This window comes from Hemicordylus capensis, chromosome 1, assembly GCF_027244095.1.
Source record: "Hemicordylus capensis ecotype Gifberg chromosome 1, rHemCap1.1.pri, whole genome shotgun sequence".
Taxonomy (NCBI): domain Eukaryota; kingdom Metazoa; phylum Chordata; class Lepidosauria; order Squamata; family Cordylidae; genus Hemicordylus; species Hemicordylus capensis.
Window position 1 is genome coordinate 171,490,386 of NC_069657.1, and position 27,568 is coordinate 171,517,953.

At 42.7% G+C, this 27,568-nt stretch overlaps 1 protein-coding gene across 10 annotated transcripts in view; it reads left to right on the top strand.

Annotated features, from left to right (window-relative positions):
- Nucleotides 1–27,568, top strand: part of THSD7B (thrombospondin type 1 domain containing 7B) — a 690,438-nt gene that overhangs the window by 658,655 nt on the left and 4,215 nt on the right. For all 10 annotated transcript variants that reach the window (XM_053254956.1, XM_053254972.1, XM_053254939.1 and 7 more), the window contains 6 exons: nt 18,352–18,497; nt 20,820–20,979; nt 22,258–22,431; nt 22,527–22,622; nt 23,599–23,681; nt 26,039–26,231. In XM_053254956.1, coding sequence (XP_053110931.1) covers nt 18,352–18,497; nt 20,820–20,979; nt 22,258–22,431; nt 22,527–22,622; nt 23,599–23,681; nt 26,039–26,231 — 852 coding nt within the window. The remainder of the gene's footprint in view (nt 1–18,351; nt 18,498–20,819; nt 20,980–22,257; nt 22,432–22,526; nt 22,623–23,598; nt 23,682–26,038; nt 26,232–27,568) is intronic.

A 27,568-nucleotide genomic window follows, 5' to 3' on the forward strand; every position in this document is an offset into this window, starting at 1 on the left:
CCTGAAGCGTCCTCATTGAGTCCCATTAATGGTTCCATGGCCACCACCTCCTCTTCCTCAGTAGCCTCCTTTGCTTCCATTTGTGCATAAACGCTGCATCAACATACAGTAAATGCCGCAGGCGGTGAAAAACAACTTTTTAAAACGTACTCACTGTGGCGTTTCTACCACAAATTATGGTAAATCAAGTGTACTATATTTGAAAAAGGATTTTTACTTAAATGCAATCACATCTGCAAGCCTGTTGCCCATATTGGAGTCTTTGGACAAAAGGCAGTATAGAAATGTGAGTGAGTGAATAACATTAGATATATCTTCAAAACACATCTTGAATGGAAATAAATATTTTCAGAAGATAGAAGATTCCCATGTGTTATTTCTCCTGTTCATCAATACCTCTGTCCTGCACATCATTTTAGAAATTATAACATAAACTTTATACTATAGTGATATATTTTAGTGGACCATTGGGCTGTTTCAGTTGTCTTTAGTTCAGATTTTATGCTGTGGAATTGTACACAAAATATGATATGCTGTTGATACTACATTACTGACAACACTCACTTCTATAATAGATCTGTCTGGTGATATAAGGAGAATATTCTGATTTCTACATCTTTTGATCAATGGTGTACTTTTTGTTCTTTCCAGCCCACCTATACAGGTCCTTTAAAATACAATATGAAGAGCTTATTGAAGTTGTTGAGAGCAGCTTGTATTATGTTATAGATACTCGTTCTTTATGCTTGGTTTGTTTAATCCTTTGAGCACTTTGCACTCACTCTAATACTGCTAGATGCAGATTTGCTTATATGATGAAATTGTTTTACAGTCAGTAAAAACACAGTTTCCACTGGAAGATGAAATCTAGCAGACAAGATGTATAATTTGCAGCCTGATCCTATGAATCTACAGACAGTCTATTTCATTTCCAACCCCTTCCAGCCACTGCTCAGGCTCTTTCATAGTCACTATACTTTGAGAACCACAAACCTAGTTCTTTAATAAAATGGTAATTATTTAGGAAGCAACATAATGATCAAAAATACTGAAGCCATACAGCTGAACATTGTACTACACATCTATACTTGTGACAAAATTCTTAACACTGTACCAAATTATACCATACTGTATGGTGTGGTAGCTTGCAACCAAGCTACCATACAGTAAGATCACCAAGGAGAGTAAAACGCTTTCCCTTCAAGAACAAACAGCAGCTCCCCATTGCTTACAAACTCAGAGAACTATGATTTGTTTACTGACGTTAGAACAAGCCAGGAGCTCAAACTACAGTTTGATCCAGGTTTCCTACCTGTGCTTGTTCTAACTCTAGTTAGCAAACCACTATTCCCCCAGCTTGTCAGTCACAAGGAGCTGTGGTTTGTTCATAATGTGAAAGCAGGTTTTACTTTTCTCCTCTATTGTGATGTGCAGGAGAGGAGAGGAGGATTGTGCAACCACAAGCTCCCTCAGGCTTGTTCCGCATACTTGCTAAAGCATGCTTCAGAATAAGATCTGAACTGGGCTATTCTCTGAAATCTTTGGATGGAATATCACATTTAGGGTATAAAATACTGAAGAGTTAGTTTAGCTTCACCACTCTGCTTGCCAATGCATGTATGAGATCTCACTAGGGATAGTAACAACAGAATCAGTGATGACTCATCCAGCCAAAGAGTGATATTTAGTCTAGGCTCCAGTTCCCAGAAATAGTAAGTTCTGTGAGTCAAGTCAGGCTCTTTGATCTGTAAACTACCTAGGAAGCTTTTCTTTGAGTCCCTTTTAAAGTAGCTGCTTCCCTCATAGACACAAAGAACTCTTATGTAGATTTAACTGAATTTTATTCAGAAACAACTCCATTTTCTCTTTCTCCTTTCCCTGCCTTTTCATTTATGACTCCACTCTCTACAGGATTAGGGATGTGTACAGAGCTGGCAGGGGATGGCTTGAGGGTGGTGGAGGGATACCTTTAAGGGCAAGGGAGAGTGCTCTTACCTCTCCTGACTAGGCTTGTGCATTTTGATTTGGGTACAAAACATTTTGTTCCTGAAAATGGCAATTTCGGAGGTTTTGTAACCAAAACAAAATCAAGAATTAAAAAATAGAGATTTTTGTTTCCAAATCGAAATGACTGTGTTTCAGACAGAATGCTTTGTTCTTTGGGAAAGCATTGCAATTCAGATTGACTTCACTGACTCTCTCCACTCCAGCTGAGGCACTGAGTGATTAGCAGAAGATAAGATATGCAAAAGCTGTTGAGCATGAATAGTTTAGTTAAGTGTTGTATTCAGTGTGATTGAAATGCAAACTGACCTTGCAAAGGGATTTGGAAGACAGCATTTTGAGACAGAAATACCCAAATATCTTTGGGAGCTCAATCCAATTCCAAAGCTCTTGCTAAAAGCCATGGTATAAATTGTGTGGAGAGGCTTTTCGAGAAACTGGTTAGGACAGTTCTGAAATTACACAAGTTTTTCTTTCCAAAGGTTTAGAAAGCATCTCTTGACTTGTTCAGGGCTCTTTTGAAAAGCTATTTTGTTTTTCTTCTGATTTTAATGAGTTATAGTGGTGTCTAAATTTTGATGCCCAAGTTGAGCAGTCTAATGTAATTTAGGCCACAATGTAATTTGGTGGGACATGATGTCTAAGCCAGTGGTTCACAACTTATGCCATTGCAGGGACATGTCATCCACATGGGACTACAGGAGACAAAAGGAGGGGGGTGGGGAACACACCTGTCAATCTATTGACATCCACAGGAATCTTTGTTGCTTCTCTCTTTCTTGTAACCATGATCCATGGTTTTGCACTTTCTTGAATGCAGTGATGATAAATCTCAACAATTCTGAACAGTAGGCTACGGCTCACTCCAGTTCAGTTAAATGAACATTTGAAGCTGTTCCATAGTACCAAGGCAGATTTATTTTATTTTTTTACATTTTATATCCTGCTCTTCCTCCAAGGAGCCCAGAGCAGTGTACTTAGGTTTCTCCTCACAACAACCCCGTGAAGTAGTTTAGGCTGAGAGAAGTGGCCCAGAGTCACCCAGCTAGTATCATGGCTGAATGGGGATTTGAACTCGGGTCTCCCCGGTCCTAGTCCAGCACTCTAACCACTACACCATGCTGGATCATTGGTCATTCTCTTCACTCTTTCAACTTGTTTATGTGGGGCTTCAGGGGCAAAACATTGGGTTGGGTGGCAGTGCCCCAAGGGTGGTGCACTCAGATTACAAATAGGGCAAAGGGCTGATTTCTTAGGAATTTTTGCCAACCCATTGGGGTACTGGGCTTTGTTGTTTCTGAAGTGTTGAGTATAGATTTAATGAGATTTTTAATGAAAAACCATGAATCCACTCTCATATGCTACCAGGGAATCTACTCTCAGAACACCTCTAGAACAAAACCCTGTACTTCATGGGTTGGCAACCCATGTGGGTGGTTTGCACCCTATGTGCACTACACTTCCACTTGCTCTGGGCCACCCCAGTGCCCCTCAAGTGGAGTTATGAGACTGCAGAAACCTCCATTATAGCTTACAAGGAAAATCTGAGAGACATGTAACTTCATTAATTCTTTAAAAATCAGCCCTTTGCCAAATTCCTCTGAAAAATTTGTGGTAGCTTCCTTGTATCAACTGGGCACTACCACCAACCACACTCCACTCTGGGCCACCCTTTCCCCCCACCCCGCGTTAAGCTATACTTTTCCTGAAACCTCCATCATACCCTATGGAGAAAATCTTCAAGATGCGCAAACTTCAAAAATTAACCAAAAATCAGCAGTTTGCCCAATTTGCAATGAGGGAGGTATGCTCAGCTGCCGCCCTGCCTGACCCTTTTAAACTGCAGCACCGGTGGGGGAAACACAGCAGGAGAAATACCTTCAAGGGCTCCCTCCCCTCCCCTCCCCTCCCCTCTCCTTAAAGGTATCCCTCCCTCCACCTTTGAACTGGCTTGAACGCAGGTCCACAGAACCAGTTCGGCTCTCCTAGAATGGATCGCTGCATGGTTCCATGCACATCCCTATACAGGATCCCCACTGGGACAAACTTCTCAACAATGCAGCGTAACATAAAAGATTACTAAATTAAATACAACAGTCCCATACTCCTAACTATGCATGAAAATTACTGCCTTCAGACAGTAGACAGGATATCCTGTGTGAGGAGGACAGTAGTTGTCTATAGCTGATCATTGCTTATAAAAAGCAGTCTGCCGTTATTGTTTGAATGATTGATTGATTGATTGATAAAATTCCTTAGAATAACAACACCTCTGCAGATCACCCACATTGGTATTTACAACACCTGTCTCCATTATAGTCAAAACTCTATGTGTTAAAAGTTTTCAATATTTGTTTTCTTCTCCTGTTAGGTCCTTAATCAAACATACTTCAGCCTTGTTAGACATTTCAGGAAAATATGTCTTTCACAGAGTGACAAGCTATAATTTAGAACCAATTCTGATGTCACGTTTGGCATGCAGCTGTTGTTTGCTTTGCACTTCTTGTCGTCAGTGCTGGGTGTAGATCAAGGACATCTAGAGAACTCTGCACATATCGACCTTTTGCATGGCACTGCAAACACCAGAAAAGTCCTGCTCAGAATGGTATTCAAAAAGTCAGTGAAAGCAGAGTTCACAAACTATTAGCCCACATGTGGCACTGGTGGTTAGGAGGCAGAGATGACAGTGGCTACTAGACCAGAGGTTTTTGAGGAAAGTAATAATGGATGTGTGAAGCGATTCTAATTAGAACCGGGCTGCACTTGAACCAGCTCAGTTCGAATGGTTTGACCTCAAACCAAACTGGACCGGTTTGGTGCAAGGTTAGACCAAACCTCTCAGACTGGTTCGGGCCTGGTTTGAGCATGGGAGATGTTGCATTTTTAGTTTTTAAAAATGACTTAGTTTTTAAAAATGCCTGGCGAGGGCAGCGGTCGCCTTTGGGGGGGTGCTGTGGCAGCCACAGGAAAGGTCTCCAGCATCTCCCTGCCAGCCTCTCCCCAGTCTCCCATGGGCTGGGCTGGCTCATTTTGGGGGCATTTTGGCCTTCGAGTGTGCAGTGGCCATTTTCAAGGCTGCCATGCATGTGTGGTCATGCAAATAGGCCATGTGCATGCGCAGCATCCTCGAAAATGGCTGACACACACTCACAGAAGGCCGAAATGACCCCAAAATGGGCCAGTGGGGAGGGGAGGCAAGCAGGGAAAGGTGGAGACCCTAGAGACCCCCCCCCAAGGCCACAGCTGCTCTCGTCAGATGGTAAGTCATTTTTTAAAACTAAAAATTGAACACCCCCCATCCTTGAACTGGGCCTGAACCGGTTCTAATTCAAACTGAACAGGGTCCTTGTTTGAGTGGTGCCAAAACCAAGCATGCCTGGTCTGGTTTGAATCTGGTGCATATTCAAACGTACCATGAAAAAGTCCTGGAGCTTCCCTATGGTGAGTGAGCTGAAACGACAGGGTCATTTTGGTAATTACATCTGTAATATTATGAGAGTAGGGGAGGCGCCATGGCTCAGTGGTGGAATATATTTTTTCATACAGAAAGCCCCAGGTTCAATATTTGGCTTCTCCAGGTAAGGAATGACCCCATATGAAGCCCTGGAAAGCTGTCATTTAAATGTAGAGAATCCTGACCTAGATAGACCTGGTGTCTCAATCGGAATAAAGCAGATTCAGACCAGTTATTTGAATTGGAATAAGGAGACTTGATATGTTCATAGGGATGTACAACATTGTCTAGCTCCTTGATGTGTGTGTGACTCCACATCTTGGAGGTAGAGAACACCTGTTATCATTCTGTATTCAGAACTATTTCTCCATCCCTACTGTTTCCCCAGTTGGACAGTCCAAGGGATGAAACTGTGGGAAGTCCCTATGACCTAGACCCCTGGAGTATTTTTATTGCCAGGAAACCCCCCTCTCTGCCACACACACACTCCATCAGAACCCAAGCCATTCCCTACATCATGACCCAAGGAAACAACCCTACCTTCGTTCTCTGACTAGAGGAGTGCCCGGAGGACCTACCAGCCCTAAGATAGTTCCCCCAGTGCCACCAGAGCCAGCACACCTGGAAAGAAATATGACCATGCCCCTTATAAAAACAAAGCCTTCCCTAGGAAAAGGGCAGGACCACTGCCTGGACATTAGATAAGTGAATGTCTTCTTCATTATTTATTTATTTATTTTATTTAACATATTTCTATGCCACCCAAAACCTGCATCTCTGGGCAGTTTACAATTAAAATAATATAAACATTAAAATAATTAGCATAAAAACATTTAAAACCCAACATTAAAAGTATTAAAACTATAAATCTAATTAAAAGCCTGGGTGAACGAATATGTCTTCAGTGCCTTTTTAAAAGTTGTCAGAGATGGGGAGGCTCTCAAATCTGAACTGGTTCGACTTCAAACCAGTTCAGATTTGAACTGGTTCAGTTTGATGGTTCGAATTCGAACCGAACCAGCCATCAGGTTTGAGCTGCAGGTTTGAATTCGAACTGAACTGGGGTGGTTCGATTTCAACTAGTTTGAACTGGTTCAAACTGGTTTGAACCTACAAAAGTGGGTGGGGTGATAGTTGGCACCCATGGGTGCCTACCACCCAACCCCCAAAGCAATCACACATTCATAAGATTTTTTTAAATGAATTTTTTAATTTTAAATTTTTCCCTCATAGGGTATAATAGGACTTGAACCAGCCCATTATTCCCTGTTGTGGAGCACCCATGGCTGCCAACTACCACCTCAACCCTGAACCAGTCAGACACTCCTACAATTTTTTAATGAAAAATTGAAATATTTTTAATTATTTTTTCCATAGGGTATAATGGGGCTCGAACCAGCCCATTATCCCCTATTGTGGAGCACCTAGGGGCACAAACGTGGGGTAGGTGGTAAGCACCCAGGGGTGCCCACCACCCACAAACCCCCAAGGCAATCAAACACTCCTCCGATTATTGGTGAATTTTAAAATTATTTTTGAATTTCTCATAGGGAATAAGGATTCCAGCAAATGTATAGCTGGTGGTGTAGTGCACAGAGGGTGCCAACCACCCCCATGGGTTGCTAACTCATGGAGCACAGGGTTTTGTTGTTTCTGAGGTGTTCTGAGTGGAGATTCTCTGGTAGCAAATGAAAGTGGATTCATGGTTTGTCATTGAAAATCTCAAATGCTACCAGAGAATCTACATTCAGAACACCTCAGAAACAACAAAACCCAGTGCCCCATGGGTTAGCAACCAATGAGGGAGGTTGGCACCCTCTGTGCACTAAATCACCACTCGCTCTGGGCCACCCCAGCACCCCCCAAGTGCAGTTATGGGGCTGCTGAAACCTCCATTCTTCCCTATGGAGAAAAATCTTAAAGACGCTTAAACTTTAAAAATCAGCCCTTTGCCCAATTCCTTTGAAATAATTCTGATAGCTTCCTTGCTCCCCTTGGGCACTAAAACCCACCACACTCCGCTCTAGGCCACCCCTCCCCCCCCCGTGAAACAATACATTTGCTGAAACCTTCCCTATGGAGAAAAACCTTAAAGATGCGTAAACTTCAAAATTCACTTTAAAATCTTCCCTTTGCCAAATTTCTTTCAAATAATTCTGGTAGCTTCCTTGCCCCCTTGGGAACTACCACCCACCACACTCCACTCTAGGCCACCCTTCCCCTCCCCCAACGTGAAGATATACATTTGCTGGAATCCTCTTTATTCTCTATGGGGAATTCAAAAATAATTTAAAAATTAAATAATCGGAGGAATGTCCAATTGCCTTGGGGTTTGGTGGGTGGTAGGCACCCCTGGGTGTCTACCACCCACCCCACTTTTGTGCCCCTAGGTGTTCCACAATAGGGGATAATGGGTTCCTGTCCCATTATACCCTATGAGAAAAATAATTAAAAATATTTCAAAAATTCATTAAAAAATCATACGAGTGTCCAATTGCTTTGGGATTTGGGTAGTACTTGGCACCCATGGGTGCTCCACAATAGGGAATAATGGGCTGGTTCAAGTCCCATTATACCCTATGAGGGGAAAAATCAAAAATTCATTTAAAAAAATCAGACGAGTGTCTGATTGCTTTGGGGGTTGGGTGGTAGGCACCCATGGATACAAACTACCACCCCCACCCACTTTTGGAGGTTCAAACCAGTTCAAATTAGAATTCAAACCAAACTGGGGGGGGTGTGAGCAAAACCAAAACCGAACCTCCCCCTCCCGGTTTGAACCCAGTTCGAATTTGAACCAAACCGGGCAAACCGATTTTGTGCACATCCCTAACAGTGAAGGCCCATCCCTGAGCAGCCACCAGACGATCCAGTGGCAACCATAGACTTACCTCTCCAGAAGATCTCAATGGACGATGGGGCTCATGGCGAAGAAGATGTCCTCTTAAAATCCCAGGGCCTAAGCTGTTTAGGGCTTTATAGGTAATTACCAGCACCTTCTATTTTTCAATGAAACTTATCGACAACCAGTGTAGCTCTTTCAACACAAGAGTGATATGGTCTCTCCAAGCTGACCCAGAGACCAACCTGGCCGCCGCATTCTATACCAACTGCAGTTTCTGGACTACTTACAAAGGCAGCCCCACATAGAGCACATTGCAGAAGTCCAGTCTGGAGGTTGCCAGCATATGTACCACCATTCTGAGGTCGTTCACCCCAAGAAAGGTATGCAGCTGGCGTATCAGCCAAAGCGGATAGAAATCACCTCTGGCCACCATCTCAACCTGGGAAACCAGGGAGAGGTTGGCTCCAGAAGCACCCCCAGACTGTGTACCTGTTCTTTCCAGGGGAGTGTGACCCCACTCAGAACTGGCAGATCAGTATCGTCTCCCAAGTTCTGACCCCGCACAATAAGTACCTCTGTCTTATCTGGATTCAGCCTCAGTTTGTTGTTATCCCTCATCCAGCCCATCACTGCCTCCAGGCAGGCATTTAGGGAGGTTATGCCTTCTCCCAATGAGGCTGACATGGAGAAATAGATTTGGGTATCATCAGCATACTGATAACACCCTGCACCAAATCTCCTGATGATCTCTCCCAGCAGCTTCATGTAGATGTTAAACAACATCAGAGACAATATGGAGCCCCAAAGGACACCATATAAAAGTTCAGATTTTGAAGAGCAACAGTCTCCAAGAGACACCATCTGGAATCTGCCCATGAGGTAGGGGTGGAACCACTGCAAGGCACTGCCTCCCTCTCCCAATCCCCTCAGATATTCCAGAAGGATACTATGGTCAATAGTATCGAAGGCTGCTGAGAGATCCAAAAGAATCAACAGAGTCACACTCCCTCTGTCAGCTCCAAGTTGGAGATCATCCATCAGGCTGACAAAGGCAATCTATGCCTTGGTCAGCATAGTTATGAGCCCTGCCACCCATTGAGATCATCCAGAGAGTTCCATCTGCAGTTGTCACTAGTTCATCTGGTGGCTACTCAGGGCTGACCTCCTTTGTTGCGGCTCCAAAGCCTTGGAATAAGCCCCTCTTATCTCAGACAGCTTTTAAAAAGACTTTTAAAATGCATTTATTCACCCCAGCTTTTAAACTAGAATTGTGGTTTTAAACTGTTTTAAAGTTCTAATTTCTATTTTAATTTGTTTTGGTTTTGTAAACTACCCAGAGACATGAGTTTGGGGTGATGTACAAATATACTAAATTTAAAAAATATATATAAATACAATGTTTCCATACTCATCTCTTCTGTTCTGACTCCTTTGACCTTGGCGCTTTCTGAGTTCTGTGTTACTCCAAGATCTCAGCCTCATAGGAACATAGGAACCTGCCATATACTGAGTCAGACCATTGGTCTATCTAGCTCAGTATTGTCTTCACAGACTGACAGTGGCTTCTCCAAGGTTGCAGGCAGGAATCTCTCTCAGCCCTATCTTGGAGAAGCCAGGGAGGGAACTTGAAACCTTCTGCTCTTCCCAGAGCGGCTTCATCCCCTGAGGGGAATATCTTGCAGTGCTCACACATCAAGTCACCCATTCATATGCAACCAGGGTAGACCCTGCTTAGCTATGGGGACAAGTCATGCTTGCTACCACAAGACCAGCTCTCCTCTCCTCAGCAGGGACCCTGACTCCACCTAGACCAGAATAATTATTCTATTCATCTGGAATGCTATCCAAGATGTGCAGGTGTTTTAGGATAATCAGTTTGATTTTTATACTCAAACAGGAAGGACATCTGCACTACAAATTTAAATCCAGATTGAAGCCAGTTTAATTGTCAGGGCAGACATATTGTCATTGAGGAAAGTACATTTTCCCTGTAGCTCCCCACTCCACAAAGAATATAACTCCAAGTCAAGTTCTGAAAAGTACTTAAAATGTGTAGTGTAGACATGCCTGTAGTGTGTGCACAGAGAATGTTCATTTCAAAGCCAGGCTTTGACAAGCTTCAGCCCTGAGAATTTCTGTAAAGAAAACAATTTTCTCAGTGTTGCTGCCACTGAATTTACTAGCATGTGGAAAGACTAGAAAATAAACTGAGCTTATGGATTCCATTTAAGCACATACTCCCAGAGGAAGGTGCCTCTTTTGGAAAACTCCTTTTAAACCCGAGTCACTCACCACTTTCATTTTGCAATGATTTATTTATAGAATGTACAGAAGATGAGGGCAAAAACGAGACAAACCCAAGAGGAATAGTGTGCTCCTATGGCTGCTTTCTGAACAAAGTAGCTCTTAGGGAAATATTTCAGGTGATATTATAGCTAGTCATAATGTCAGAATAATAGGATGATCTGATATTCCTGCTAGGCTAGCAACATTCACACTGGGCTAACTGCCCCACCCCCACCCCCCGCCATTAGTTGTCTTGTGCTCAAAGAGAAGCAAGGTAAAAAAGGAAAACCCAAGCTTCAGAAATGTAGGTAGCCATTCCATGCATCTCTGGACACTGCTCTGCCACCACATTAGTCACACACAGATAGTTTCTATTGGTCAGCCCACAGAGATGCATACGGCACACACATGTACAAGTAGTAGCTAGACAGGGGCCACAGCATTTCCCCCCGAAGATGGCACTACAGAAAGAAAGCCTGGGAAACTTTGAGGCTTTCCAGAAGACAGGTCAAGTCCCCCTGGGTGCTTTCCAGACTGGAAAGTGGGGTAAAATCCGACAGCCAACCCTAACATTTTGAAGCCAGTTAGAGTTAGCTCCTTCGGATTTTACACCACTTCCTCCCTCGCTGAGGCTTTGAGGGGAGAGAGAGCAACCCCTGGCTCTGGATTGGCACACAGGGCACTTCCCTGCAGGAGAAGAGGAGGGGGTGGCTGACTGATGGCTTTCCCCTGCCTCTCTGCACCACCACCTTCCCCTGCTCCCCTCTCCATGAATTTGCACAAGGGCAGTGGAATCGTGCAAAAGAAAAGAAAAAAGAATTGGTGATTGACACCCACACAGCTCTAAAAGCAAGCCACACTTCTACAGCTGCAATCCTATGTACTCTTACCTAGGAGGAAGCCCATTGAACTAAATCATTTACTTCTGAATAATCCCAGCAAGTCTGCGAACTGTTTTCAAAACTCAGAAAACCAGCTACTATTTCACGATGCACATACAATGTGTTAAGCCTGAAACAAAAATATAAGACCCGAAACAGGTTGTGGCTATGTGAATGGGACCCTCCTGTTCCTGTATGCAAGACAGTGTCAAAACCCAGATCATAGGAATGGACAGCAAGCCTATAGTAGTGAAGCAATTTCAAGGTGCCATTTGGAAAGTCTCCTGGAGTGCCAGTGATTTCACACAAACAATGCTGGTGACACTGTCATAACTCATGTGAGAGGAGCAGGATTTTTGCATCAGAGGAAGAAGGAAGCCAGATGGATAAGGAAGAAGGGAAATGCCACAGCATGCTTATACCACAGCAAAACTGTCTTCAGGGTGTAGGGTGAGCTACCTTGTAAGCCCAGTGGGAAACAGGAAAGGTGCACTCAGGTACCACTTCAAGAAGATACAAATGAGACCGCCACAGAATCCACTTCCTGGCAATCATGCTGGCAAGAACATTGGCATCTGGAAAAGGGAGATGCATCAAGACTGGAACTCAAAAACAAATGGAAGAGAGGGCAGGGGAGGACAATTTACAAGGGCCAAGCCCTACTTTTCCCCACATCAAATGCCCCACATATAACTTATAAGGGCCCTGACCATGAAGGAGCCCTGTGTGAAGCTGCAGCTCAGTAGAAAAACACACACAGGATGCATGGGAACCCTTGGTGTCATCTGTCAGGGAGAAGCGCTGGGAGAAGCTGCACATATCTGGGATTCAATGTGATCATTAACTCGAATGACTAGAAGGGAGGTGGAATTCTAGTCTTACTCAGGTAGCTATCTGACCCGTTCAGTTGCCAGGATGCTTTTCAGTTTGTACCATCCCTTTCATTCTAGAGAAGCCAACAGTCAGAGAAGAGTTGGAGGGTTACCTCCAGCTTACTGGTTGACCCTGGCTTCTGGTCTAACTAGCTTGACCCTTGGCCTGTAGCTTGCTGCATGATCAATCAATCAATCTTTATTATGGTCATAGACCAGCATAACTACATGATCCTAATTAGCCTACCCCCGTCCATCTTGACCACTGGCTTTGACTCTGACTTTTGCCTTCTCTCTGTCCGTCAATTCCTGATTGCCTGGACCCTCCCCATCCTGATCTTGGGCCCTGCATCACTTTGATGAAGGAGCCCATGGCTCAGCCTTGACAACTTCTGAGTCCCAGTTTTTGGGGTGCAGGGAGCATAGTATCTTCCCAAGCCAGCCAGCAGGTCACTGTTGCAGTGGGTCTGTCCAAAAAGATAGTATATAGTGCTTAGTATATTAGCTGTAGTGACAAAGTGCTGCTTTTTAATTCAGAAGTGAACGTTTACCATTTCCAATTATATTTTTCCAATTTGCAATTTGCCAGAAGGATATGCAAATCACAGCATGGATAAAAGCAAATGACTTCATTAATTTCAAACAGCTTTTACAAGTGCCTTTCAGGATTTTGCCTCAATAGACTTAACTTAAAAGGCCATTCTGACTATAAAATGCTGGGGTTCCTTACCAATTTCCAAGGGAACTGGTGGTGCTCAGTGGTTCTTGAGAAAGCCTGAATCCTGAGAGTGAGTCAAATAATTATACTGGTTGCAATCCTGTGCACAATTAGGCTACATAAATGCAATTGAAGCCTAAAGGATTTAAGAACATAGTTGTGTACAGGATTGTAGCCAATGTTAGGGGAGTAATTCTGCCACAAACTTCCCCAGTCTTGTTCAGTTCTGATGCTGCAAAGCCATTCAAACTCCACATGCAATTTCCTACCTCAATTCAAAGTGCTTAAATAAAATTTGAGAGGGGCAGACTGATTTTTATAGAGGGGTTGGGTGGGAAGGTATGGATAAAAAAGAAAAGTGAAATGTGATCCGATAGGCTTCAAGCTGTATAGCAGTGTATGAATTTATGGTCATTATGAATTATAAGCCATGTACAGATGAATCTGTGTTTTCAGTACTGATAGATATATGTTTTATTCACAGAAGCATGTCAGCTTCTTTTTGTTAATTAGTAACAGCTGATAGAAATGCTTCACTGTTTCCTTAATTAAACTCATTTTTAAGTTCCATCTCTTTAGGCAAAGGCTTAATGGAATTGATGACAAACTCGTACATATTGCTGCTTCATGTTCCTCTGAGGCAAGTTAATCAATAAAGATAAGGTGGATCATAATGAATGATTACACAGACAGAAATCCTTATTATTAAGCTCATTTCCTCTCTCATAATTAACTTCATAAAAATTATGGCTTGAAAAGGATATAAAGGAATAACAACATATTGTTTAGTAAAGGCCTGGGGATGTTTTAAGTCACCGTGGTTATTTTAAAACATATATTAACATATTTGCTGGCAAATATTTCCTTGTATGTGCAATATACTTCATTAAATGCCCAAATCATGATGTATTGCAGAATATTACAAAAATAAATAATTATGATAGTGCTGTGTTTCACAGTAACAACTGCCATATGTTTTCACTGCTTCTGTTTTCTTTTTCTTTTTCTTTTTTTGCCAAATGAAGTTTGAGTGTTATGACCAAATTACATTTATCGTGTATAAAAAATTGCAAGCACCATAATGGCCATTACTGTCCATAACCACTTTTACAATTTCCATTAAGAACCTATTTATTTTCAGTGAAATATCCCTAACTCACTGAATAGAAAAAGAAATTAGGTTACCATTTTTGGAATAATAGTGCTGAATGCCATTCATTAAAGTATCAGCAATCTCATTTTTTAATCCTGTGCTGCCCAGACACAGAGGAGGGCCCAGAGAAGAAATGTTTTCTCTTACAGTATTCCAATTAGAAGGCAGCTTGTTATTGAAATGGAAAAAGCTTCCTGAATGGCAGCAATGCAATGCTGAAGATTGTGTTAAATAGGTAGGCTTTCGGTCTTTATCAAGTTGAGTAACCAACAAAGGGTCTCATTAAGTTAAGGAGTGGGCAAATCTGTCATGGCATATACAGGAGATATCCAATTACAGCCGCCAGACATTTAATGCTAATGTGCCCTCATTAGTATATCAGCATAGTTGATATATTTAGGGATGTGCCCGAACCAGTTTGGCACCTCCTTAGGGAAGCACTGAACTTGTTTGGGCTCTGGCATTCGGTGGGGTGGGGATCGGGTCCTTTAAAAAGCTGATAAACAGGACCTTACCTGCTCCTCTGCTGCCCTACTGCTGTTCCAGGCACGATAGGTCTATCAACGGCTACTAGTCGGAGGACTGTGGGCCACCTCCAGCCTCAAAGGCAGGATGCCTCTGAGTACCAGTTGCAGGGGAGTAACAGCAGGAGAGAGGGCATGCCCTCAACTCCTGCCTGTGGCTTCCAGCAGCATCTGGTGGGCCACTGTGCAAAACAGGATGCTGGACTAGATGGGCCTTGGGCCTGATCCAGCAGGGTTGTTCTTATGTTCTTATGACACTCACTGTTCAAAGGGCCACACGGAACTGCCCAAGAGCCTGTGCATGGCAGCAGCATGCATATGGCCACCATATACTTGATGGCCATGTGCATGCCAATGCCACAAGCAGCCTTCTGGGAGCAGCGCTGCAGCCACTCCTGGAAAAGCGGTGGGGCAGTGGAGAAGCAGGTAAGATCCTGCTTACTGCTTCTTAAAGGACCTGATCTCCACCCCACCTGTGGCTGCCTGAGCTATTCATGCACATCCCTAGATACATTCAGCACTGCTTTGCAGGCGCAGGAGGTTGTCCTCCTGCAAAGATGTCCCTATCAATGGAGGTTACAAGTTTTGTTCTTATAGGAACATAGGAAGCTGCCTTATACTGGGTCAGACTATTGGTCAATCTAACTCAGTATTATCTACCCTGAGTGGGAGCCACTCTCCAAGGTTTCAGGCTGGAGTCCTCCTCAGCCTGGACATCTCCTAACCAGGAGATGTCAGGGATTGAACCTGGGACTTTCTGCATGCAAAGCAGATACTCTACTACTGAGCTATGACCCCAGTCCCAAGGAATGCGTGGGGACAGTTGGTCCTGTCCAGTAAAGTGAATGTTAAGACTAGAGGTTCTGTGGGCCAAACTGAACCAGACACTGGAGATTCATATGCAGACTCCCTATCATTAAAAATAAAAAGAAAAGAAACACTTGCAGCAAGAGGGATGAATTGCAATAGGACTATGGTGCTTGGTGAGAGAGGTTTAATCCTGTTCTTCTCTGCCATGTGCCCAAAGTCAATCACATCCCAACTGAAGCTGCTGTTTGCCCCATTCGAGAAAATATACATATATCTGCTTTCCCTAATAGGGCAAATAGCAGCTTGGATAGGCCAATTAAGATTGCTGGAGAAACCCTTCCCCCCACCCCTAACATAGAGGTTGGGGGAACCCTTCCTTCAGCACCACTGTACTGATGAAATCACCTGCCTCCCTTTCCTTGTGACTGGTTTTTTAAAAGTAATATAAGGAGATCGTATATCTGATTATGGATCTCCAACATCTCATCTTGTTTGACCCAGAGTACACACTGGAGCAGCATGCGTTATCTACAGCCCCACAACTGGAGGGGTTTCCCACTCTTTTCTAAAAGAGGAAACACACTGTGTGGAAGGGCTGTTTCTTATTAAGGTGCTCCTTACCTGGTGTCAGGTGGGTGGAGTTGTGCCAGCCAGGCAGCAATCCAGGAGCTTTCCTAGACATCAGGATTTACTGCAGGTTTACTGGGAGGCTTTACTTCGAGTTCGAAGTTGCCCCCCCCCAATACAATGCAAAAAGTGGATTTTTTGTACCCTGGATATAGATTGGGCTGCACTCGAATGTGCAATGAAAAACCCGGATTGTGTATGAAGTGCTCTGTGATAGCTTGCAGTGAGTTCGGGGTAAATTTGGCCAATATGTGAACGCACACGCTCCATTCTGGAGGAGATATGAACTAAACGCTGGGTTGGAAAAACTTCCAGGTCATGTATTCTGTAAGGCAAATCAACTTGGGGTGGGGACAGTTTCCTTAGAGGCTTGATCCTGTTCTGAAATCACCCTGAAGGGGGAGGGGGAGTCTTTTTAATATTTGCCTATTGTAGTTTTAGCCGACATGTTATATACTTGTGTAACTCAGTTGAAGAAAAATGGGGTGGCGGCAGGGGCGGGGGGAATTGTGGAGAAGTCAGGAAATCTTTTCTAAATCTTAAAAGTGGTGGGGGCGGGGATTGTTCAATTTCAGATCTTGCCTGACCAAGCTCTAAGAAAGCTTCTCTCTCTAACCAACTGAATATTCCTTAACAAGAGCTTTACCATAAGGCTTGGAACCAGTCTAACCCTTCCTTGCTTATAGCCCCTTCGGTCATGTTCATATTCTTTTAGCCAACCCCCTTCTCTCCCCCCCTTAAAAAAACCTGCCTCTGACATCTAATCTAAACTGCCAATATAAAATTGGTTGTTTACTATATGTATTGCAATTGCACTGAGCTCAGAGGTGCACCTAGATAATTTTGGAACCTGGACTGAAAGGCCTTTGGAGCCCCACCCCACCCGACCCCGTCACAAGTTAAGCATCATCCCCATATTCTTATCCCACATATTTCTTTCCCAACTCCCCCCTCTATCTCTAAAGCACCCGGCACAGTTCAGAATCACATTCAGCTGCCCGGTGCAGGGCAGGCCAGCAGCTACCAAACCACCCAGGACAGTCTAAAGAGGATTTGGGGGGCCCTAGGGGGTGTGGAGGCCCTGGACTTCGGCCTCGAAGTCCAGGGGTAAGAGTGCCACTGACTGAGCTGCCAAAACTGTCCCTGGAAGAAGGCATTTTTGTCTCCAAATCGTCCCTCCTAGACCCCCTTATAACATTCATTTTTCATTCACATGTGAATGAAAAAACCTGTGATGTGCTTGCATAGCTGTAGCATTTCCTTATTCCAAATTAGTGGCAGCCAATGAAGGAAATGGAATTGGACAATGTAGTTAACACAAGGACATTCATTACTGTTGTTGCTGTTTTCAGCTGCACCGTCTTGGAGAAATGCACATTGGCAATGCCTAATGTGTAGCTTGGGCTTCATTTGGACCCTGTAGTGTTCACTGTGAAACTCTTTGGCCTCTTCTGTTTGACCCATCCCCATGTGACCAATCACACTTGTGGAAGGCCTTCCAGTTACTATTTTCCCTGGAGGTGCACTCAAAGGGCCATATGTACAACACTCTTTAAAAACTACTAGTTACTGGGACGTATCAGTCAGTCAGTCCACCATTTTATGACAGTCAGCAACCAGACCAAAAGTAGTTATACACATACAGCTGGGACATATGGATCAGCAGTGCCCCTGTGTTTCCCTGAGAAGGGGCAGTATACAAATTTGAAACATTTTGAAAAAAATTAGAATAAATAAAGTCTGTGGCCTGAGAAAGCAGTCTGACGGACATGAGAACTGCCACCTTAGCCTACATTTGTTAAAGAACAGCTCCTCTTTAGGACTCTGTGGTAGGGATTGTGGGTTTGGGCTCCACTACATTTGAACGCAAGGGTGTGTATGTGTGAATATTTATGCGCTGTAGAGGAACTGCAGAAATGGGGGTGAGGCAGCTCCAAGCTGCCCAGGATAGAAGGGGACAGAGATGTGAAGGAGTATGAAAGAGAAGAGAGGATGAAGGCTGTTTATTATGTATTTGTTTGTATGAAGGCAGGGGCTTGAGTGGAGCAGGGGCTACTGGGTGTCTTTCATTCAAGATTTCAAAGAGTTCACCTGAGATTTGACCCTCTAAGCAAGTTTGAGAGTTTCTCTAACACCATATACGATAACTTTAAAAATAACCCTCTCCACTTCTTTAGGTCAGATGCTACGTACCAGATCTGTAATTATGCCAACCCAAGGAGAAGGAAGGCCCTGCCCAGCTCAGCTCACCCAGTACAGGAGCTGTGCAATGAAACCCTGCTACAGCTGGGTTCTGAGCGAGTGGTCACCATGTAAAGTCGAGGTATCTGTTGTGCATTGGTTTATAAAACAGCTCCTTAGCATGCTTGGAGGGAAAATGTATGTTGCTGTGATCCACAAAATTGCCGAATTATGCAGCAATATATCTTTGGAAAGTTCCACTGTGATATTATTTAATATCTTTGAAAACAAAAATCCTTAACAAATCAAGGTGAATTCATCACAGCTGCGGTCATAAATGCAAATTAGCAGCTGATTAAGTAGCAAAATAGCAAAGGTCAAAAGAATGTACATTTCTAATAGCACTCAGATGAGTGTCATAGATCTTTCGACAGCAGCAACCTAAATCAAGCATGATTTAATTTCAGAAAATACTGCCAGCAATGAAATTGACTTTTGCACTAAGAACACTGTGTTGCCTGTCTCTGTATGTCGGAAGGCCTTGAAACAGTATAGTTTAAAGCTGTTGAATGAAGTGCTGAGTGTGACTTTTCTCCTTGGGGGTGATTACTTTTTTTTTAATGGTCTGAAAATGTAAACACGGATGTGAATTGTGGAGCATCAGATACATATACCTTTGCTTTGTCAGCACCAGCAGCCTGCATGCCTTCCCTGTTTTCATGCTGCACTTTGCTAGCATTGATTTGCCTTCTCCGTTTTCCACCCCTTCCCATTTATCTCATAGATCATACTTCATCTAAAACATTTGATCCATTATCTAGTATTAGCATTAAACTGATCTGGATTTTCCACACTCCATCTTTCATGTGGGATAGGAAGAAGATGAATTCTTCTTCGCTTTCATCACGTCAAACTAATTGGACCATACACAGGAAAAGAAATGGCAAAATGAAAGATGTGGAATATGTTTCTGCATCCGTTCCTTGAAGATAATAATCTCAGAACTGTGGTGCACTCTCTGTAACCTCTAGGCTTGACTACTGCAATGCACTCTACGTGGGGCTGCCTTTATATGTCGTTCAGAAACTTCATTTGTCCAAAATACAAGGGCTAAATTGGTCTCTGGGGTTTCTTGGATTGACCATATTATGCCTGTTTTAAAGCAATTGCATTGGCTACCTATAGGTTTCAGGGCAACATACAAAGTGCTAGGAATTACCTTTAAAGCCCTAAATGGCTTAAGACCAGGTTACCTGGGAGAGCACCTGCTTCTGCATGATCCCCATCAGACATTAAGGTCATCAAAAGAGGTCTGTCATCTCCATCTACCACCAGCTCATCTGGTGCTGATTCGGGAGTGGGCCTTCTCTGTTGTCGCTCCTGGACTGTGGAATATGCTCTCTATAGACATGGTTTAACATCTTTACTAGCCTTCAAAAGAGCCTTTAAGACACATTATTTTAGCTTGGCTTTTCGTAATCACTGGATGTTTTAAATTGTTTTAAATTGCTGTTTTAACAGTGTGTTTTATTTTGTCTTTATTGAGTTATTTTTGTGAACTGCCTAGAACCTTTGGAGTCAGGCAGTATATTAAATAAATAAGTAAATAAATAAAAATGTTTGCGAGACATGTATGAAATAGTTAACAGAACCAACAGCAAAATAAGCCTGGCCCAATTCAATAAACAAAGCACTCTCAACCGGATAATAATTTAAAACACCAGAAACAGTGAAATAAAGTAAAATCTCAGCAAATAAATCAAGACAACAGAATTGGCTTTTTAAAAATATGGTGTGTGTGTGCGTTTTAAGTATCCATTATGTCATTTACAATCCATGATCAGGGTAGGGTGGTGGTGGCCAACCAACATCATTTACCCAGCACTGTATCAAGGCTGGAGGAAAAGCACGTCCTGTGCCGTCCTACCAGATCGTAGCTAGCACACAATCACTTTTCTGTCTTACCTCAATTTTTGTTGAAACATGGCCAGTTCTTGGGAGCACACATGGGGCTTGGAACCTGGCTGGACCCTCCTCCTACCCAGATTTTGGTTGTGATAATGAACTTATAGTATTATTAAAGGAGGGAGAGAGAGAAACTTATGGTCTATTCTGGTCAGTGTTGTTTCCTGTCCAAGTTCATCTATAATGGCAGGTTCAAGAACCTTATCCTCCTCTTTCCCCCCACCAAATAAACACTCTTTATGATTAGTGGGCAGAGGCCCTTTGAACTGCTTGTTTGATGGACATGCAAACCAGCCAGAAGCTGTGAAGGACTGCACACAAATACAGGATGCAAGAGAAATCTCTTCCATCTTCTCACTAGTCTTGAAAACATTCAGAAGAGTTGGGCACACAACCTGCCTGGTCTATAAAACACTACTCTGGGATGCTTCAAGGAAGAAGGATCTATACAAGTAGGAGGAGCTATTTTAGTACCATAAACTTCTATTGTTTCTCTTAGGGTGGACAGTGCGGAGATGGAATCCAAGTACGTAACCTGACATGTATGGTACATGATGGCTCTTTATCGGCAACGTCTAAACAAGCAGCAAGTACATTATGTGGAGAGCTTCCATCTAAAGACAGTGCACTGCAGCTTCCCTGTTCTGTACCTTGCCCAGGTAACTTCTGTGGAGGACTTTGTTTTGTCCTTGTCCTGAGCAGTCATATTCTGCAAGAAAGATGTCACTATAATTTGAGCCATCACATTTTCGACCCAGCCCTATGCATGTTAAACCTGAAAATGTGCGTATATGGGACTGCGATCTTGATCTGTTTAGGGTTGAATCCTGAACATGGCGATTCAGAAGTAAATTGCACTGAGTTCAGTTTGGCTTACTTTACTTTAGAATACCCAAGTAAATCTTTTTTGCTCTTGTGTATTACCCTTTTGTCATAGATCTATGCACATTTATGGCGTACCATAAAACCTCCAAATTAGAATGTTGTATTAAGAAAGACAATATAAATCTTGTTGTAGGGGAAGAAAGAGGATAATAGGAATCTTTGAATCAGAAGATCTGAAGGCTTTAAGAACTCCTTTAAACCTAACTAGAATAATATGGCTGTTGCCATCTCTACGGTTGCTCTTGCACCCAAAACATATATAACGTTTCCCTGCACGTTTCAGCTCTGTTGCATGTTTATACAACACACAAGTGATGCACCGGCCAAGGGGAGAGGTAATGATGCATGTTATATAAACATGCAGAGAACTGAATCACATGGCAGATACATTCCTGTGGAATGTGGGAGCAACCACAGAGGTGGCTTCGGGTGCTTGTAAAGAGAAGCTTTGCCTAACATTCTGCAACTGGGATTCTACTGACAGTTCAATTGACACAATGCAGATTTCCGATATCAGGAGAGTCCAACATGCACTGTTAGAGATACAGCATCTGTGGAGCAACGTATGCATTAAGTAACTATGGGAATGGCCTCAGGCAAGCAAGACATGATTTGTGCTCTGTAGGGAAAGAAGGAAAAGAACATAGACCAGCAGCCCAGTCTTACCTGCGGAAATGTCAAAATACCCCCAAGTCATAGTCTGGTAATACCTTTATTAGGACCAAGCAAGGTGACAAAAAGGCTCTCACAATGTTGCCGTTGGTTGGTCCTAATATACAAGTCTTACCAGCCTGCAGCTTTGGGGGTTCCCCCACCTAATGTTCCAGCACAACTATCTATGTTTTTGGTTGTTTTTTAAAAAATGTCAGTTTGGTGATTGGTCTGAATGATTTAAGGAGCCATAAGACACTGATTCTGAATGATAAAGGAGAGCAGACCAAGATGATTAGCCTCTGACGGATTATCCCTCAGCCCCAGTGGCATTAAATTTAAACCTTTCGAGACATCACTAATGCAGCCTTAGTTCATTCTTTTCCCCTCCTTACACGCAGGTGACTGTCACTTGACAGAATGGTCAGAGTGGAGCCCTTGTGAATTAACGTGCATAGATGGCAGGAGCTTTGAGACTACAGGCCGTCAGTCTCGGTCAAGAACGTTTATCATTCAGTCCTTTGAAAACCAAGACAGCTGCCCTGAACAAGAGCTGGAGACACGGCCTTGCTCCGGTAGGGAATGCTCCAGGCTCAGCCCTTTGTTTTTAATCTCACAGAAGAGTTCACTTGCAGGCTTGCTGATTACTATTGACTTGTTTGGATTATAGGAGGGAAGTGCTATCATTATGTATGGAGAACAAGCCTTTGGCGAGATAATGAACGCACAGTGTGGTGCCAGCGTTCTGACGGGGTGAATGTCACAGGTAGGGATGCTTGCAAGTCTGCTGCATGTGCTGTCGAAATGAGCCAAAGCTGTGACTTGTGCTAGGGGACAGTGAGAAAGCTTTTTCTCTTGAATTTCGACATTGAGAGAAACAAGGAGTGTTGGCTCATCAGGCTTTGGCGTGTTCTCTTTGTGGGCCAGTTTAGTGATGTATCAGAGTTTGGAGGAACGTGGAATCCATCTAGTGCAGCCATAACCAGCTGCCACAAGCAGGGCTCTATACACACCACCACCGACACTATCGCCAGCACACCCAGAGATAAACTTGCATAATCAAGAACAGATTGTGGCACACATGGTGCACAGCAGAAAACAAATAGTTCACACTGATTTCTGTACAAAATGAAGTCATGGATTCTCCCATTAAGGATTTCAACATAAATGGAATATGCTTCATATAAATGTGGTGTAGAAATCAGGTTTTACCTGTACTTAGTTTGTATTTTGTGGCTGTTCGCCAGGATGGCTTCACACATGTGGCACCTGAAGTTTGTGTGAGCTCCCACAGTTCATGGTAGATTAAACCAGGGCACAAAAATTACATAGAGCTGATTTGTACTTTCCCCAGCATTGAATACACCAAGATCATGAGGAAAAGCTGGCCTGTTTCACTTGCCTCATGGCAGAGCCATCCTCATCCCTAACGACTGAACATGTAAGAGAAATATACATTTCCAAACACCTTTTTGTCACATTCACACATACATATTTAGTTGTACGCTTAAAAACTAATTAGCTGTACACCATGCAATTTGTGAAGACCTCTCAAATCTGAAGTATATACTTTTCAGTTTGCAGAATGGATGTTAAACTTCCCTATGCCAGGGTATCTTGGGAGTGACCTGAATCCTGTTTTTTTCAAAGGCAGCATTGCATCACAGCAAGTAACCCGTAGACATTCCTAGCTCATTTTGAAATGTATCTTTGATTATTTCTCTTGATACTTGCTCTTACAGGGGGTTGTTCTGTTCAGATGCAGCCAACTACAACCAGGCATTGCAATCCAGCCTGTAGAAAGCCCTTCTCTTACTGCACACAGGTAATCTAGTGAGTGCAATTTACACATTTGGAATGAATACTTTTGATAGCTAATGAATTAGCTTTAGAATTTTAAAAACAAATCCCTTTCTAATACCTGGGACTATAGTTTGGTATGTATAGGACACCACCTAGAGGGAGATCTCAGGAATTAAATTTGATATTTAGCAATTCAGTTGGGGAAAGAATGCATGAGGCAGATGTGCAGGGAATTGTGAAACATTCAATAGGATTCCATTTGTGTTTACCAAAGGGTGATTTTTCTTCTTTCACTTGATTCAATTTGTGACATATTCAGGTAAGATGTATCATATACAGAAACAAAGTGATAAACCCAAATAACCTCCCTGCTATCTACCTGCAGGAACACCTCAGTCCTGTGCCACCACAGCATCAGCAGCCTGGCTGCTCTGCACTTGGAAAGATGGCAGAATCGGTGTCCCTCAACCCCCTTGGGAATTATTTGAGGCATGGTGGGGGGTAGGGGAGTCCCCCTACTGGTATGGCCTCCCTTCCCTTTTGGCACTCTGCTTAACTATTATGAGATGCCAGGCAAAGAAAAGGTGCATACAGACAACAATGTATAGGTGGCTGCGTACCAGAGTGGGTGTTTAACAGATTGTGGGGAGGGGCTAAGTGGCAGAACATCTGCTTTGCATGCAGAAGGTTCTGTGTCCAGTACAGGGATGGGAAAGACCCCTGTCTGAAACCCAGGACAGCCTCTGTCAGTTAGTGTAAAAAATGACCTGGATTGACCAATGGTCTGATTCACTATACATATTTGTATGTATGCTTGTGTGGTGAAGAGAATGTTATTGCACATCTGCACCTGATCAAAGATTCGATGAAGCAGAAGACTGGTCAAATTCTCCTCCTTGGGCAGATGCTATTGAGGACTAGCTCATCCAGTGGTCGTGCATGCACCTTGATAAGTTCCCAGTTAGAAAATGGCTGCCTGTATTACTGATGTGGTTGAGCACTGAAGCATATGAGTAAAAAATATTTAAAAGCATTTTAAAAAAGCAATTGAAAACCCACTTCTTCACCCAAGCTTTTTCAGTTCTTTAAAATTTTAAGGTTTTCATTTGTAGATGAAAGTTTGGGGTGGTGTATTAATTTGAAAGATAGATAGATAGATAGATAGATAGATAGATAGATAGATAGATAGATGCCCCACATATTGTATCTGCTGTTGGGCTGAATATTTTCAGATTGCAATGGCAATATGAGGGATCAGACATTTGAATGTTCTCTTCATATGAGGAACTGATTGTAGATATAAGATTAGGATTGCCATAGGCATAACTATAGGGGGGGCAGGGGGGGCACGTGCCCCGGGCGCCACTTGGCAGGGGGTGCCAAAAAGTGCCCCCGCCGATTTGCTGAAAAAAAATTATTTTTAATTTTTATTTATTTTATTTTATTTTATTGCAGAGCAGTCCCCCTCCCCCGGTCCCGGCGCGCCCCCCCCCCGGCATTGCTCATCCAGCACTGGGCGCCATAAGGGAGGGGCATCATAATCATAATAAACATCATTGCATCATAATTCTGATGTTTGAGATACAAGCCAACTTCACAGGGTTGTTGTGAGGAAAAACCTAAGTATAATGTAGTATGTATCATCATTGCATCATAATTCTGATGTTTGAGATACAAGCCAACTTCACAGGATTGTTGTGAGGAAAAACCTAAGTATGTAGTGCATTTTGAAATTTTTGGTAATTTTTGTAATTTTTTAAATTTTTAAAATAAAAGTTTTCTGAAACATGTGTGTCAGTCAGATGTATGTTGGGGGTGGTGGTGGGGGGCACGGCGGGGGGGGGGGGCGCAATTTCAGTGCTTGCCCCGGGCGCCGTTTTCCCTAGTTACGCCTCTGAGGATTGCAGCCAGTGTTTTACATCTTGTAAACATTCTCCCCCCCACTTTGTCTCTGAAACCCATAATTTCATACTTTCAAAATTAAATCATCATATTTGAATGCATTCTGTAAATGATGTGTTCTTTAAGTTGGAAATGTATTTTTCCAAGCACACTGATGTTGCAGAGTTTTCAGTGGCATGATTTCTTTCTTGGATTTTGTGTTCAATATTTCTCATGTAATATTTTTGTGTGAACAAGGTGAAAAATAAATAGCCAGCCCATTGCTTTATCATGTCTAATATGAATTTGAATTTTCAATTTGTGCAATATGGCAACCTGTCCTAGGAATAGACTGGACTTTAAATAAATAAATCATTTGGTGTTAGATTGACTTGTAGAAAGCCAGGAAGCTATTCACCTTTCAGCAGAAACATCTTTTGTGATGAGCTTCCATGGAACAAGCTGGGTTTCAGTGCTGAATACATTCTTCTTACCTAGAGTGGAGTCTGTGGTTGTGAGCGAGGCTATACAGAAATAATGAGATCGAATGGTTTCCTGGATTACTGCATGAAGGTACCCGGTTTAGAAGATAAGAAAGCTGACGTAAAAACGAATGCTGCAAAAAATAAACCTGTCAACTCAAAAATGCATGACATTTTCAAAGGATGGTCGATTCAGCCTTTTAACTCAGGTATTAAAAATGATAAAATGTCATGTGTTGTTTTTTTAAAAAAAAAATTGTAAAGGTAAAGTTCTTGCTCAGTAGATCATATCAGAAAACCCTCATTTGCAACATAATCAAATAATTGCATTACAATAGATGGTAAATGTTTGCAGAAACATTGCAGTATAGAATGACTTAGCTGTCCTTCACTGTGTGGCAGCTGATCATGTTTTCACAAGTGCTTACATTTGTCATCCAGAAAAACACATTTACCTCTGTTAGATGAGATGGTCGTGAAATGAGAACAAAAGCCCCAGTTTTCAAAGGAAGGCCTGACTTCCTTCCTTCCTTCCTTCCTTCCACAATTTTTGTAAGTTTTTACAATAACTAAAGTAATATTTGCAGTTCTAGTAAATATTGCAGCTGATAGTCATTTTAATGTTACTATGGATTCTAAATATTGGGCCAATCCAAGGGACTAAGAATGTAGGAGAAGTTTCCATGCCTGCTGCTATGTTTATGACCAAAACTTTCTTCCAAGCTGAGACTATCACTGTGACAACTAATAATGTTAAATCACCTGTTAGGCAAGTGCGAGTGAAATAAACACCTGGATACAGTATTACTTTGATCTCTTTCTTTACTATAATCTTATATGACTAGGAACAATCATGCATATGGATTGTGCATCAAAGTTGTGATAGGGGCTACAAAAAATAAAAGTGGAGCAAATGAAGATGATTCTTGCCTGATGTCCTATTGGGTCTAGCATTGACTCTGTGGACTGACTTCTCTAGACTTAGTCAATGGTACATGATACAGCCATCCAGTTCCATAGCCAATATCTGTTTCCTTTTTTAGGCAGGAAAGAAAAACACATGGTTTCCACCAGGATATAAAGGCATTTTGGCGTAGGTGTTGGTAACTCATAGATTGAGGCTGAGATTTTATCATGGAGAAGGATGGTGTTTTTTCCCTTATAGCCTAACATTGACGACCACACAGAGGGGCTAGCCCAACGATTCTAATGGAACATTTCATGCAAACCTTGAACATCTCAATGGTTATTGGCTACTTGCACCCATAAACTCAAAATTTATAGGCTTTCAGTAGCTCTGACGACTTTCTGCTGCAGATGGCAGAATAGTGAAGATCATGCTATTTATTTTTAAAATTTGTATTGTGGTTTTCCCCTCCTTCGGATGGGAGGGACAAAAACATAAACTAAAAAAAAAGGTCTCAATCAATCAAATAAAGCAACACATTAAAAGGCCAAAAAAGAAACAAAAATGACTTGAAACTCATAAAGGAAATCTCATTGTCATTCCAATTAGCAAGTTTCAAATTGCTTGAGCAAGGTAACC